A 17,090-nucleotide genomic window follows, 5' to 3' on the forward strand; every position below is an offset into this window, starting at 1 on the left:
TGAAAGTGCCACAGGAGTAGACAGGTAAAGTAACCCCAACAAGAGACATTCTGAGAGGGGCCTGAGAAGGTGGCATCTAGAAGGAGGCTTGAGAGAAGAGTGGGTTTCAGCAAGTGGGAAATGGAAAAAAGCATTTCTAGCCAACAGAGGAGTAGTAAACAGTCTGATAACATAAGTAGAGTAGCATAATTTGAAAAAGCATTTTTTTTTTTTGAGTTGGAGTTTCACACTGTTTCCCAGGCCTCAGTCTCAACCTACTGAGTTCAGGTGATCCTTCCACCTCAGCCTCCCAAGTAGCTGGGACTATAGGTGTGCAGCACTATACCTGGCTATATTTTCTGATTGACTGTAGAGTTGAGGTCTTGCCAAGTTGCCCGGGCTAGTCTTGAACCCCTAGGCTCAGGCAATCCTCTCACTTCTGCCTCCCAAAGTGCTGGGATTACTGGCATGAGTCACCATGCCAGGCTGAAAAAGCATTTTTTGATCAGGTCATACTATAAAGGGTTTCAAATACTTTGACTATTATTCTGAAGTTAAGGATGAAACCACTGGAGAAGAGTAAAGGGTGGAGGGAGGAGGGGAAGGGAAGACGGATGAGAAACAGAAGTGTGCTTCAAGAGTCCGCAGCAGCATGGTGTCTGATGGACTGTGGAGGGAGAAGACACCTGAGGAAATGAACAAAAAGGGCTTGAATCAGGGCAACAGAAGCACAAGAGTGGAAAAAAATACGTTTTAGTAAAGAATTATTGTGAGATAAATTAGAACTGAAGCTATGGAGATGGGAAGGTTAAGAATTAAAAACAGGGTGAGAAACTTCTCTCGAGCATCTTGCTCAGGTGCCAGGCTCCAGTATTGGTGAGCGTTAGAAAGACAGCGGGTGGAATAAAGGGAAGAAACCATGCTCCACTTAAGACTGCTCAACTCTGTGGTCTCCACAAGGTGTCCAGGAGCAACACGTCAGGTCTCAGGAGAGAGGAAGGGGTTACACCTATAAAAATGGGATAAGTAGTATTGCCAAAAAGCCAGATGCTTTCAAATGAATAGCTATGCGCCAATTACACATTATCAGACTAAAACAAACCTGAGGGTGCCAGGTGTGGTGGCTCATGCCTGTAATCCCAGCATTTTGAGAAGCTGAGGTAGGAGGATTGCTTGAGCCCAGGAGTATGAGAGCAGCCTGAGCAACATAACAAGACCCTGTCTCTAATAAACTGAGAAAAAAGCATTTTCATCTTACTACATTTATGAAAGAAATAAAATTAACAAGGAGAGAAACATGTTAAAATGAATATGCTGCTGGTGTTCTTAAGATTTTTAAATTTAAAACAAATCAATTGCATTGCCTAAAAACACGTATGCTCTGGATGAACAATTATAAAACAAAAACTCTTCTGACCCAGCTGTAAAAATATTTCCCCCAGGGGTTTTTCCTACTCTAATTGTTTGTTTTCACAGCTGTCTTTAAACAAAAAGTAGGATAAGGCATAGTTAGTGATGTTCTATCCTAGTTTACAAGTGTCTGGCTAGTGATCTGCTCTATAAATACATACATACACATGCTCAACACTTACCATTAAAATATGGAAATCATCTTAAAGTACTGTTCATACCATAGCCCACCTTAAAGAATTCTATTTGTTGAACTGAGAATGCTAGTTATGAATATTTTGTTCCCAACATAGTAACACTTGCCATTTGAAACAAATTGTTTCTTTTTTTTTTTGAGTTGGAGTCTTACTCCGTTGCCCAGGCTGGAGTGCAGTGGCACGCTCCTGGCCACCGCAGCCTCGAACTGCTGGGCTCCGGTGATCCTTCTGCTTCAGCCTTTCAAGTAGCTGGAACTACAGGCACGCACTACCACACCCGGCTAATTTTTTTTGATTTATTGTAGAGATGAGGTCTCACCAAGTTGCTCACGGGTTCAGGCTATCCACTCACCTCAGCCTCCCAAAGCGCGGGATTACAGGCTGAGCCATCGAGCCTGGCTAAACAAATTATTTCAATGCTATAGTATCTATGAAATTAACTTGATACAGACTTCTGAGTAAAGACGGTGGCTTGAACACAAGAATCTCGTTCAAATCTCTCCTGAAACTCCATAAAACAATAGAAAAAGGGCTTTTTAAAAAGGACGCAAACCCTTACGGATGAGGAGGAAAGGAAAAAAGAGCAATAAAGATTTGGAAGCAAGAAAAGGAAGTCTATTTAAAATCCCACCCCCAGCTCTGGAAAGCCTAGCCACTGGCCCTTTCCCATTGGAGGAGGGAGAGGAGGAGGTATCTGGCTGGGGCCTGGCATGGCAAGAGCAAGGAAATAAGTGTGTTGGAGGCAAGGAGGGGAAGCGAAGGCTGGCACACGAGGCCTCGGTGTCCCCATGAGCCCACATCTTCCCAAGCTGTCATGACCCACAGTGGTCAGTCCTCAGACTGCTGACAGGCAGGCCTTCACTCTCCAAGCAGAAGGAACTGACCAGTCAGGAGAAAGACCTAAAAGATAATGATATTTGGCTAGCTTAGCTAAGTCACCACAGTGATTGAGGGACCCTGCCCACCTTAGAGTTTTCATTCAACCTTTTAACTCCCTCACTCTTCACTATGAACAAATAATCAAGGATGATGGCAGGAAAAACTAATTCGTTTCTAGACTGAAAGAAGCTACCAGGCAGTCAGCACTTGGGCGTGATTTCGAGACTGAAAATGGACCCACAGTCATCCTATTCCATCCCATGGAGGGTTCCTCAGACACTCCCTCTTTCTGAGCTTACTTCTCTTATTTTGGAGGAGCAAATCCTCTAGTAGCTTCCTGAGGAAAAGTAGCACGTAAGGGTAATCAGTTGCTGTTGCTGAGAACTTGCATGTTTGAAAAGGATTAGAAGGTGACCAGTCCAGAATGGAATGGGGCAGAAAGGTCTAGAAACAACTTTTTCAAGAAGGTAAATAAGTATGAAGTCTGACCTATATAAATGTTTCAAAATTATACTTAGACAACTGGTAAAGAACTGGGGATTGATAGATGATAACTACATAGAAAGCAAACAAAAGAGACAATTATTAACTCCAGGGAAATAAAGGTTGTACAAGAAATGCAGTCATAGATAGCTACTAGCTCTGACCTGGCTGAAAATAGTATTTGCATAAGTATAACAATGTAATGCCGAATACTGACTTAAGCATCAGCTAAAAAGGCAAAAGTGGTTGAGAAGAGGTGAAAATGGGGGGGGGGGGACCACAACAGACAATGGAATAGTATCTGTTCCTAATGAGACCTGGAGAAATGTTGAGCTTTTAAGGCTACCTATGTGTAACTGTAATAAATAAATAAAAACCCAAATTTTAACTGGTACTAAAAAAGCTTTAAAAATAATATTTTGAACATTAACACTGATCTGATCTAACCCAAAGGGTCTGTACACATAATTCTATCTTTTCCCTACAGAGGTGAGTGAGTTCTTACTTAAATATAAGCTATTCATGGCATTTAGGATTCCTGAGGCCATTAAGACATATCTATTCCACAGTTTCCTAGCCATGGAGTACACATGGCCTAGAGAGCTCATGAACGTCCCTGCCTATGCTACTGCAGAATCCAAGAAAAGTATATTCAACCACGGCTTTAAGGCAACAGTGAAAAACTAGCAGAAAAGGCTGACGTGCAAAAAATGACACTTGTAGTAAAAACAGCTCTAATCACAACTCAAATCCTTTACAAATCAAATGGACCACAAATGCCTTGCCTCTCAAAGCTGTCTGTGAATACTGGAAGTTCATATGTATTTGTTGAAAGAATAAATTGATTTATTCTTAATTAGAATTGATACTACCAAATTTCTGAACTTAGACAACATCTAAATAATGCTTATTGATATTGTGCAGTGGTTCACTTCCTACGTTAGATTCAACACCAACTGTTGAGTAAACATTAGACTTTTATTATGTTATCATGTTATGTGGTAGCAATATTTGGGAACATACTTCACTGTCTGTCTCCATTAAATTTCAGTTGCAGACAAAGCAGAACATAACTGTGAGATACAGACTTTCAAATCAGGAGATATCAGAACTACTAAAACTCTTGATGTTTTGAGGAGCTGAGTTCAAAGGCAAGACTAATGACCTGTTGAAGGATTTAACAATTCTATTAAGCATTCTTTACAATTTATAATGAAGAATTCTTCCCTTAATTCATGATGTTTAAGTTCTTCATTTTACATAAGATAAAATGGTTAAACAATTATACACACTTTTTCTAAGCATAGCCTCATATTTTGAGAAGGGCACATGACTATTTCTGGAATGAAACTGAATTCTAATCAAAGGGCCTGATTTGGGCCAGTAAGTCATCAAAAAGCAAAGCAGACTGGGGGCACATTTTACAAATACTACTCTCTAGCAGAATTGTGTTATCAGGTAATATAGCTACAAAGACAGCATTTTCAGCTACGAGCAGCTGGAGAGAAACTGCTGTTTGATGGAAGAAGAAAAAAATTTCTAATGTTGTTGGCGAGGTGCAGTGGCTCATGTCTGTAATCCCAGCACTTTGGAGGCACAGGCAAGAGGACTGCACGAGGTCAGGAATTCAAGGCCAGTCTGGGCAACAAAGTGTGACTCTGTCTCTACAAAAGATAAAAAATAAAGTAAAAGGGGGAAAAAAAAACAGGCTGAGTGTGGTGGCTTATATCTGTAATCGCAGCACTTTGGGTAGGCCAAGACAGGAGAATTGCTTGAGGTCAGAAGTTTGAGATCAGCCTGGGCAACATAGCGAGATCCTGTCTCTACAAAAATAAAAACAAATTTCTCTACAAAATTGAAAATAAACTTAAAATTAAATTAAATTTTAAAAAGGAAAAATAAAAGAACTTAAAAACTTTAACATAATTTCTAAAGTTCTTCCTTGCACTTACAGTAGAAACAGTAAACATCCTGCTTATTCTTTACAGGATGACCCACAAATAAAATAAATAAATAAATGTCAACTTGGTTGTCCATTAAAGAGAATATAGCAGCAAAAATGAATGCCAGTGGAATACATATTTGACTGAAGGTAACATAAAGGCAAGTCCTTGATTTGTACAACATTGACAGGAAGAAGTAGCCACGGTGTAATTATACATCAGGTGACTCAGTAACAGTTCAAATTTCAGTTACCTCTGTTCATCAACTGTCAGTATTTATAGAAAGTACAATTAGCTTTTCAGTTCACAAATCCATATGTAAATAATACATGCACATCATGGTCAGTGGCCAATTATGTCACTTTTTTCAAAGCCTGTCAGTGACTGCAGTGTGAGGTGCAGTGAACTTCCTATTCAGCTCATGCAGACAGGAAGTGTGGAGCTGTTGTTGCCTCTTTATGTCCAAAGAGAAACTTGTGACATTTTACAAAAATGGACAATTAAGAGAGAACTGGCCAACAGAGATTAAAAAAAAAATTGAATCACATTTAAAGGGAGTTCTAGAAGAAAGAGCTGACTGTGGGAATGTGGACGCTACCGCGGGCTGGGACTCTAGATCCGCAGTGAGGGGGCCATGTGAAGGTGAACATCTCAAAAGAAATGAGGACAAGCCGGGCTCGGTGGCTCAGCCTGTAATCCCGCGCCTTTGGGAGGCTGAGGTGAGTGGATTGCCTGAGCCCGCGGGTTCGAGACCCGCCTGGGCAGCGAGACCTCAGCTCTACAATAAATCAAAAAATCAGCTGGGCGTGGTAGCGCATGCCTGTAATTCCAGCTACTCGAAGGCTGAGGTGGAAGGATCGCAGGAGCCCAGCAGGCGAGGCTGCGGTGGCCGGAAGCGGCCACTGCACTCCAGTCTGGGCGACAGAGTGAGACTCCAACTCAAAAAAAAAAAGAAATGAGGACAGCAGTTGTGACAACAAGGAAAATGTCCCACTGGAAGTGATGCTGGCAAAAGACGGTGCTGGCAAAAGACTTCACAGTAAAGGAACTCTTGGAGACATTTCATGATATCAAAAGGCAAAGTATAAAACACTGGAAGCTCCAGTGAATATGACAATTTGTGAGGGAAAGAGAAGTACTGGCTCCTACTGTAAGTTTAGGATGAGAAGAAGGCAAGCACTGTTTCAAGCACTCTTGACAAGGTTTTTCTTTATTTTAGACAAAGAAATAAAACTGTCAATTTTGCTTTATTTCTAATGTTCTGAATTACAGTACACTAAATAGATGCTAGTCTTCCTATTTTTTTATTTCTCTATACATTTATTTTTATTTTATTTGATGTTATTTTTTGAGTTGGAGTCTCACTCCATCACCCAGGCTGGAGTGCAGTGGCATGCTCATGGTCACCCCAGCATCAACCATCTGGGCTCCGGCGATCCTTCTGCCTCAGCCCTCCAAGTACCCGGAACTACAGGCGCATGCTACCCTGCCCAGCTAATTTTTTGATGTATTGTAGAGGTCTCACCATGTTGCCCAGGCTGGTCTCGAACCTGCGGGCTCAGGTAATCCTCTCATTTTGGCCTCCTACAGTGCTAGGATTACAGGCTTGAGCCACCGCACCCGCCCTCCCTATATATTTATAATGGATGGTAAGAGAGTTTTTAATGTTTTGTTAAAAATGTTTAAAGGCGGCCAAGCGTGGTGGCTCATGCCTGTAATCTCAGCACTTTGGGAGGCCGAGGAAAGATTTCTTGAGCCCAGGAGTTCGAGACCAGTGTAGGCAACGTAATGACACTTCATCTCTATATAACCAAACCAAAAAACAACATACCAACCCCCCCCAAAAAAGCTATAGCACAATGGCAACTTTTCCTACTGACTGTGAAGACTGCTTTGCACGTACTCAGCATGTGGGTCATTTCTACCCTTTTGCACTACCATATATTCTAAATCTTCTCTGGCTTCCTCCAACCTCAACAAAAGTGTACCAAAGACAGAGGGCAATGGAAGGGGATTTCTTCTGCCTTATAAAAAGGTTCTAGCATATCCTGCAGCACAAAGTAGCAAAATTAAAATTTTACTTAAATGTCCTACCCACTATCGTATGATTAAGGGCTCAAACATAAAATGCAAGTAAGAATGCATAATATGCAGCCTGAATTAGCTCCACTCTCCAAGGATTACTTCCATTTAGCTTGTAAAATGACACTAGGAAACTAAAAGTTACCTAATCATCCTTAGGCTTGGCTAACCAGAACACCAATGTGAATATTCTGAGGAGTCAACACAGCAGGAATCACTTGCATTTTAAATACTTGAAGATAAACATACACGTTTATATATATTGGTATTGATTAGAGAGGTACATAGCCATAGCACACAGATATAAATTTAAATATGCTTTTAAGTAATTATTTCAACATTGGTACACTATTCATGTCATGAAAATGAAAGCATAAAAGTCATCTATCTATTTACTTACGGAAGGTTTCCAAAAATTAAGATTTAAATAATCTCTTAAAAGAATGTAAGAGACAGGATGAGGGGATGTGGGGAGAGGCTAAGGAAACAGAGCACTAAAGAGGGAGCAGTGAGTCTGAGTCAGCTGAAAAATCCCAGCACTAGAATGTCCACATCTGGCCCTTGCATATTACAGATGAAACAACTATGACCTGGTAAAGCTGAGGAATCACCCAAGATTATGCAACCACTGAGAAAAAGAGCCAAAGACAAGGCACTATAGCTAAAGTTGCTGGGTGCTGATAAAGAGAGTGAAACAGAAAAACGTCACGAAAAGAGCTCGCTTATCTTTCATTCACTTACTTGGTTAAAAATCAGATCATAGAGAAAAGATGAGCAAACAGAAAGCCTCCTGAGAGCACCAGGCAGCTGGCCCAGAGCTGTGGGCTAGCCCTTGCTCAGAGAGAGGGGTTCTGTAGGCTCTGGCAGAGATCAGATCCTGACAACTCCTTCCAGCACGTAGCCAAGCTTCGCTATCTGCCTGCCTGATCTAAGGAGATGAGAAAACAGGACTGGGAAAAACCCAGGGAATCTTCATATATCCAGAAAAATTAGGAAGACATCTCTGCCTCTGGACAATATCCAGCTAAATGAAGCGACAACCCTCATCTATTCTGTAGCTGATCTTCATCTATTTCTATATTAGTAAAGGAGGGCAGGGGGCAGTTCCATGTCAGCATGTGCAATCCAAATAACACCGAGTCCAAATAAAAAGCAGTTACTTATGGAATTATAAGCAAACCTAGTTTAGCACAAAGAACAACGGCAACATACATATAAGAATTTTTTTAAAACCCTACATATTTGAAAGGATAAAGTAGATTATAATAAACCCGTAAGACAGAATATACAACCATTAAAAATACAAAGAATTTTAACAAAATAGTGACATACCTATGTTATTTTACAGAACTAGGATACTTTACAAGATATAAGAATATCTTGCTACTATAATTTTAAGACAAATAAGAAAAAATTCATTAAGATATTAATGGTGGCTTTCTCTGGGTTTGAAAATTATATGGGTCGCTTTCTTCTTGATATGTTTTCTATTTTCCAAATTTCCTATATTGAGCATACACTTACTATCTCATAAGCCAAAACAAAAAACTACACCTATTTTTAAGGTAAAAAGAAACAACAGCAATGTAGAAACAATTGACAATATTTTCTCTGCCTTATAAAATCTTACCTTAACTTTCTTCTTCCACGTAGACTTTTGTTTCTCCTCTTCTTCCTCAATTAACTTAAGTGCCAGCTCTTTGTTAACTTTTGGTAATTTCTAATAGACAGGAAAAAAGCTCTATTAAGATATCTACATTTTTGCTTTAAATGTTAAGAGTTCTATAAAGAGTATAAGTTTATAAACAGGAGCTACCTAATTTTTAGTTTAAGAATTTCATTATCCCCAGAGTAGGAAATATGAACACAAGGGATGTCATCAGGCGGGCCATATGACACAAACACAGCAACCTCAGCACACGGCTGGGAGAACTCGCCATCCCTCAAGTCCGTTCCCTACACACCAAGAAGCGTACTGGGAAAGGCTGCCTGGGGCCTCCATCAGTCAGAAGAGGTCTAGGATCCCTACCTGATTAACAAGAGGCCACTGGGTATGTTTCTGTAGCCTCTGGCTGGAGGTGCCCGGAACTGCTAAAATGCTACCAATCACGCTAACTGCACTATTTCCTGCTCCTGATACAGCAGATTTCTAAAGGGAATTCTAGATTTGAGTCTGACAACTCTCAGGATCAAAAGTTACAAGCTATCTACTTTCCTTTCCACTTGGTACTTTGTTCTATGGTTCAGCAAGTAAAATGCAACTTTGATAAGTGCTAGAAAGAGTGGTGGCAAAAGTATTCCTTAGCCCAGTCTCTTTGCCAACAAACTTTTAACTATTCTGTAAAAAAGGAAAAAAATACTAAGGTAACTGCAGAAAAGAGTCACTTGTCTTTTGTAATGAAAGAGTATACACATATATCAGTGCTCAGTTACAAGCACTGAGATCATTCAGTGATTAAACTCAATCAACAGGGGTGGCTGGAGAGAGACTGGAAGGCAGGAGGAAGGTAGGTCTTGCTCTTCCCTGTTTGTTCACTGGGCTGCACCACACAACAGCTCACAGCCCTGGAAGCAAGAGGCAGTCCAACAGCAGCAGTGGAAATGTTTGCAGTTTGCAGTTTCTAACACTCCTAGAACACCCTTACTATGCCTCAAGGAGCCCAGCACCAGCCTGTGGCCCTTCCCCAGAAGTATGGCTCCATCTCCTCAGGGCCTCTTCCTTCCTATTCCTGGCTGCTTCCTGCAATTAATCTCTCTCATCCATACCTCTGCAGTTGGCCTGAAAAGTTCTCTAAAACCCGGCTAATAATTCTTTACACTAAATTCTACTAATACACCTGGTGTAGTTTGTTTCCTGATAGAGTGATGACCGTTTCCCATGATGAAAAGGGTCTGACATACAGCCAAAGAACAATAAGAAAACAAAGCCCCAACACTCCAAAAATGGAAAACCCATTTGAAAACACCATCAGATTTTCTTAGTGGGGGTGGCAATATCAGTCATTCTAGCCATACCACAGAGTTCATAATGATAAAACTAAAGAGTATCCACCTCATGACAAACAAAATATACTAAAAAAAATTAGTAAAAGATGGAAATTAAAAATGTTCAACTAAGAAAAGATTGATAGATTTCTTTGGAATAATACACAAAATGAAAATTAAGTACTCTTCTCTGGTAAATTTAGTGGTGAGGATAATATTTACCTTTAATTGGACTCTCTGTGCACGTGTTTCTTCTATTTTCTGTCGTATTTTATCTTTTCTATATTCTTCATAAGCAAATGGATTTACCATTAGTTTCACCTTTTCAAAATGAAAGAATTTTAAAAATAAAAGAATGGTATTTAGTAACATCATTTTCATACACACCATGACTATTATGCCTAAATCAGACAGAACCCTTACAAATCCTAAGTTTTATGCAGGTGCCAGTATAGAAGAAATGGCTATAGATTGCTCAGTAGTCACCTGAAATAACTGTAGTTTTTAATTACCTTGTGATAGAGTCTTATATCCATGAAAAATCCATGCATATATGCCCGGAGAAAAGGAGATCCAATGAGATGTGTGAGACCTGGAAAAAGTTAATCAAAAAAGGGCAGGTCCTTATGAAATCTTAGTCAAAATTTGCCAGTTTTTCTTGGACAACAATTTGGTTGTAAGATTCCACTTCTGAGTAAAAATTTGAATATTAGAAGTACATATCTATTTATGAAGAAAATTTAATCTACTTCAGCAATATCATCTTTAACTTATTTTAAATGTAACACTAAGCATAAAAATAATGAAAATGTCTTTACGAACTCTAACAGATTGGTAAAGAGGGTTGCTCATACCCTGAGTGATTCTCAGATTTGTGGTTTCCACAAACCAATTCAATTTTAATAATAATATTGGAGATCAAAACTAAGTTGCCAAATTTTATATAGCCAAGTAGAAATGAAAGAAAGAATGAGAGGAGAAACACTGTTATTTCCCCAAATTTCCAAAAACAAAGGATACTGTCACAACAATAATGTAGAAAAGACAGTCTTCCCAAGAAAGAACAGCTGAAAAATTTCTACCAACATATATAAACATACACGAGCACATTATCATGTACACTATAAATATATATACTCTTCATCACTGACTAATGAAAAGTTCACTGTCAATCAGGGTTTGGGAAACCTGCCTCAAATAATCACAGAGTTTCCTAGTTTAAGGAATTACATTTAGGCCAGGTTCAGTGGCTCAGCCTGTAATCCCAGCACTTTGGGAGGCCAAAGCGAGTGGATTGCCTGAGCCCGCAGGTTCGAGACCAGCCTGGGCAACTTGGCGAGACCTTGTCTCTAAAATAAAAACAAAAATTAGCTGGGCATGGTAGTGCACACCTGTAATTCTGGCTACCTGGAAGGCTAAGGCAGGAGGATTGCTGGAGCCCAGCAGATCGATGCTGGGGTATCCGTGAGTGTGCCACTGCACTCCAGGCCTGGGTGACAGAGTGAGACCTCAACTCAAAAAATAAAAATAAAATAAATAATTACACTCAGAATTTGTGGCATACATACTAACGCTGTGCCTATGTCATACAAATTATTAATTGCAAATATTTACAAAGAAAAAGACTATGAGACTATCTTCACTGTGTTATGCCCACATGAAGAGCATCTGTGGTATGATTCTAAGCAACAGTCTTTTTAAGGAAAACAGTTCCAAATTTTAGAAATACATATTCATCTAGACCTGAAAATCAGGTACTAGGCAAAACTCACGCTGTAGTACAAAGTAGTATACATTACAGAACAACATTAAAAAGGCAAAGTTAAATTTAGGAAAATCTCATAAAGTAATTATAACACTGGGTTGGAAAAATACTTTGTAGAATTCATTAGGTTGATAAAAGCGTTTGGATTTTCACAGTGGAGGCTTATAAAAAGAGGGCTGAACCTTAATGAAATGTACCAATGCATGACAATCTACATTTAGGCACTTGCACATGTGTGTTTATTACCTAATCTTTCCTCAAAATAATGGGTCTGATTAACTACCAAATTATCAAACACATCTACCAATAACTGCAAAAGCAATTTTTGTTTCCTCTGTTAAGGTCAAAGAATTATTCTCATTCCAAGTTAGGTCATAAATAAAAACCAAGTGGAAAGTTTTTCACAGCAAAACAAACAATCTGACAGCAGCAGCACTTCTCATCATTAACTCCACAGAACACTAGTCCCAAGAGATCTCCTGAAGAGAAAAAAGGTTCTATGGTCAGGTAAGTTTGGAGATGTACAATATATGATATTATTAAAGGCTCTAAGAAGTCCATAAGTAAAGAAATTGATTTAACTTTGCTTACCTTAGCATTTCTCAGACTTATTTGCCATCTCTTAAAATAAAATTTCACATTCACTCACTCCTTCTTAGACACTGTGCTGAGTATTTTTCAGGCACTATCTGACTAATTCTTCAAGCAATCCTACAGGTAGGTACCAAAATTATTCCTATTGTGCAGATGAGGAAACCAAGCCTTTAAAGAGATTAAATGAATTGTCCAGATCATGCAAGTACGAAATGGGAGAGGTGGGATGTAGACCCATGTCAGTCTACCTCGAGTGTCCGTGGTATCAGTCTATGCTATCCACCTAGTCTTTCTTATAGAAGTAATAATCCACAGAACATGTTACAGGAAATACCCAGCTATAAGATCTGCTAAAGGCCATACCTGGGAAGAGTCAGAACTTGCAAATACTCTTTTTTTTTTTAAAAGAGAGGCTTGCTCAGTCACCCAGGTTGGAGTGCAGTGGCATGATCAAAGCTCACAGCAGCCGCAAACTCCTGCCTCAGCCTCCCGAGTAGCTGGGACATGTGTGAACCACCAGATCCAGCTAATTTTTTTCATCTCTTCGAGACAGGATCTGTTATGTTGACCAGGCTTGTCTCAAACTCCTAGTCTCAAGCGATCCTCCCACCTTGGTCTTCCAAAGTGCTGGGATTACAGGTGTAAGTCATTGCACCTGACCTATAAGTATTCACTGCACTATAATCTTAAAAGTAAGGCAAATGCATAAGTAACACTGCACTATAATCTTAGAAAGTAAGGCAAATGCATCATGTATATCCTTACTTCTACTTTAAATAACCTATTTAGAAGGTTTTATACATAATGGGGAAATGCTAACCAATGGGTCATTTAATATTAAAAGATACTAATAATATACATAAAATGCTTTCTAGTAAAATTGGCATTTTGTTAAATAGTATCTCTACTTCTATAGGTTTTTTTTTTTTAGCTGAGTCTCACTCTGTCTCCCAGGCTGGAGTGGCGTGGCACACTCACGGTCAACCTGCTGAGCTCCAGCAATACTTCTGCCTCAGCCTTCCAAGTTGTCAGAACTACAGGCATGTGCTACCATGCCTGGCTAATTGTGATTTATTGTAGAGATGAGGTCTTGCCAATTTGCCTGGGCTGGTCTCGAACCCACAGACTCAGGTAATCCACTCGTCTTGGCCTCCCAAAATGTTGGGATTATAGGCTGAGGCACCAGGCCTGGTCTATAGTTTTTAGAATAAGTAGTATAATTACATTTTAACAAAAATTTTATACCCCAAATGTACTAAAGTAATTTTTTTAAATCCACAAAATTCACTCATAAATGACACTGAACATTTACCATAATGCTATAAGAAAGGGACTGGCAGTAGTGGGAAACTGCCGGGGTAGGGGGGATGCAACACAACATTAATAAGGGTACCTGACTTCAAACCAGGCAAAGTGGGGACTAAAGGGAGGCCTAAACTTCACCTGTATAATGACCACTTGTATACAGAATCCTGAATTGTATCCCACATCTTTAAAATTAAAAACAAAAAATCTACAAAATAACAATTTTCTTTTTTCCTTCAATTAATATATAGAATGGTGGCAAATGTGATATAAGCATATTATAAAAATTATGTTGGGGATATTTAAGAAGACATTTCAATAGGAATATCCTATTTTATCCTATTTCATTCATAAGAAATTTTTTAAAAGGTTGAATTCAGCTCTTTACTTTTTAAACACAGTACAATTTAGGTCAGGTGCAGTGGTTCAAGTCTGTAATCCCAGCACACTGAGAAGATAAGATGAGGGGATTGCCTGAGTCCAGAGGTTTGAGATCAGCCTGGACAATGTGGTGAGACCTCGTCTCTACAATAAATAAAAAAATAAGCCAGGCATGGTGGCATGCAGCTATAGTCCCAGCTACTTGGAAGGAGCTACTTGGAAGGCTGAAGCGGAAGGATCGCCCGAGCCCAGTAGCGTGCCACTGTATTCCAGTCTGGGTGACAGTGAGACTCGAACTCAAAAAAAAAGCAAAATAAAAATAGCAAAATTTAAATTACTTTGGTGGTAACTGGTAGAAAATAATTCTGCTTCAATGCTTGGATTAACTGTGCTATGAGATACAAGTTTAAAATAAAATTTAAGACTCAATCTAACAACATGATTCTATTTTCTTTTAATATTCTCCTGCTGTTGCACATCTGTTCCAAGGACAACTAAGGAGTCTAGACCTGTGGAGAATGGATCTCCTATTTTCCCACTCTGATAATTTGCAGCCTAGCCCTCTGTCAACAATAAAACAAGGCCGGGACTCATGCCTGTGATCCCAGCAATTTGGAAGGCGGAGGAGAGAGGATTGCCTGGGCCCATGGGTTCAAGACCAGCCTGGGTAACTGGTGAGATCTCAACTCTACAAAAAATCAAATAATTAGCCGGGTGTGGTGGTGCACATCTGTAGTCCCAGCTACTCAGGAGGCTGAGGTATAAGGATCACCTGAGTGCCTGAGGTTGAGACTGCAGTAAGCCAGGATAGTGCCATGGCATTCTAGCCTGGGTAACAAAGTAAGATCCAGACTCAAAAAATTAAATTTGGAGGTAACCTGATCACATTCTCACCTCTGAGGCCCTCAGTGGAGGACAAGTAGAACTGCAAATTTAAAAATAATGCAAACACTTTTCTTCATGTTACCTGTGCTGTGATACATTGAAACTATTGAAAATTCGGAGCCTTTCTGATACCATAAACAGTTGATTACATATTTGGTGTTAATGTGTATTTTATAAAGTATTCCTACAATAAAGAAAGCTAGAGAAAAACAAATTTGAAAATTCTAGCTCTCAAGTTTACTACCAATGAAGCCCTTGACAAGTTAAGTTTATCTTTCTACACCTTTGTTTTCCTTATCTATAAAACAGAATCATAATAGTACCCACTCCATAGGGATGTGAAGATTAAATGAGTTATACAGAACACTTAGAATACAGACTGCACACAATAAGTCCTATTTCATAAAGTATTTGCTGTTCCTATAAGACATTACTTGGCTTGTGATCTCTAAACATGAAGTATCTACTAAGGTTCTACTGCATATTTAAAGATTCAACCTATGGTTTCTAAGTTTTGGACTGAGTCTTCTACATGCAAACCTGAAAGGAAAATATCGGAGATATTTTTCAACACCTTACTATACTCAAACAGTACTTGAAAAAAATCATTACTTTCTTGAAAAATATTTTTTCTGTGTATAGCTAGTATGCTGATTCAGAGTACCAAAAAAGCTTCAGCAGATTAAATTTACCTGAACTTTTCTTTAAGCAGAAAACGTACAAATCAGATCATATAATACGATTGCTATCTGATCTGGCAGAAAGAGAAGATTGGAAGATCAGATAAACATGGCTCAGTCAGTCCTGATGTCAATAAATAAATAAATAAATAAATAAATAAAATGTATGAACATTTTATCATAGTTGTTTTGTTTTACCTAAATTTTCAAGGTCCTTCTTGGTGACAAATTTATAATCATCGTAAACTGTGCTTTCTGGATTCTCCTCCAATTCCTCTGTCAGGTTGTCTAAGAAGGAACACCACCTAGGAGCAGGGCCCAAAACCTGTGGGTGTAGATGAAGACATCAACAGATGCACATTTTCACCACATTATCCTAGTCTTAGTTACTTTACAATCAGATTTTCTTAAATATAACTTTTATATCTTTTTTTTAATTAGCCGTATTGACAGATAAATGCAACATGTATAATTAAGTATACAACAGAAGAGAATAAACAAAATACAGAAAATTTAGGCTTGTAAAAGGAAACAATCTCAGTTTGGGGAACAAAAGTATTAATGAATGGTCTTACATTAGAACTATCAAAATACAGATAAATAATTCAAGAACTTATAAAACATCCATCCTGAGTACGGTGGCTCATGCCTGTAATCCCAGCACTTTGCAAGGCCAAAGCAGAAGAATTGCTTGAGCCCAGGAGTTCAAGATCACAACATAGTGAGACCTCGTCTCTACAAAAAATACAAAAATTAGCCAGGTGTGGTGGTACACATCTGTAGTCCCAGCTACTTGGGAGGCTGAGGCTGAGCCTAGGAGGACCCTTTGAGCAAGAGGATCGTTTGAGCCCAGGAGGTCAAAGCTGTGGTGAGTCAGCATCCTGCTACTGCATTCCGACCTGGGTAATAGAATGAGATCCTGTCTCAAAAACAAAACAAAACAAAAACCCCATCAATATATCCATAACCTCTCTCATTCAAAATAGTTCTATAATTATACAAAAGCATTTTTGATATATGAGATTTTTTTAATGGAAAAAAGTCTAAAATAAAAATTAGTGTCTTTAAGGTTTTTAAACTAATGACTTGATAAGTATGTTCCATTCTGTATGGCTCATTTCATTGAATTCATTTTACTGTTTAAAAATTAAAATTTTAGACTACAGTTAATGACAACATATGGTATTCTTGAAAATCATTAAGACTATATTTTAAATGTTTTCACCACAAAAAATGGCAAGTACTATGTAAGGTAATGCAAAAGTTAATTAGCTCAATTTAGCCATTCCACAATGTATACATATTTCAAAACATTGTGTCATACATGATAAAGACATACTATTTGTATTTACCATTTAAGAACAATTAATTCAAAACATTTTTGTATACAGAATTTTTCAGAACTAATCTAAAATGGGTAGCCAGAATCCACAAGTTATCCCAATGGAAGGTCAAGGAACAAAAGACTGAACAGAATTTATAACCAACTAATAAAATATGAAGAGTTAAAAGTTTATAATCC

General features: G+C 38.7%; 1 protein-coding gene across 5 annotated transcripts in view; it reads right to left on the bottom strand.

The window, feature by feature from the left end:
- NOL10 (nucleolar protein 10) overlaps positions 1–17,090 on the bottom strand; it is a 128,392-nt gene that overhangs the window by 19,654 nt on the left and 91,648 nt on the right. For all 5 annotated transcript variants that reach the window (XM_021716271.1, XM_021716272.1, XM_021716270.1 and 2 more), the window contains 4 exons: positions 15,767–15,893; positions 10,471–10,550; positions 10,181–10,279; positions 8,604–8,693 (listed from right to left, as the gene is read on the bottom strand). In XM_021716271.1, coding sequence (XP_021571946.1) covers positions 8,604–8,693; positions 10,181–10,279; positions 10,471–10,550; positions 15,767–15,893 — 396 coding nt within the window. The remainder of the gene's footprint in view (positions 1–8,603; positions 8,694–10,180; positions 10,280–10,470; positions 10,551–15,766; positions 15,894–17,090) is intronic.

Source organism: Carlito syrichta, unplaced genomic scaffold (assembly GCF_000164805.1).
Source record: "Carlito syrichta isolate Samal-C Ts95f unplaced genomic scaffold, Tarsius_syrichta-2.0.1 Scaffold308652, whole genome shotgun sequence".
Classification (NCBI taxonomy): domain Eukaryota; kingdom Metazoa; phylum Chordata; class Mammalia; order Primates; family Tarsiidae; genus Carlito; species Carlito syrichta.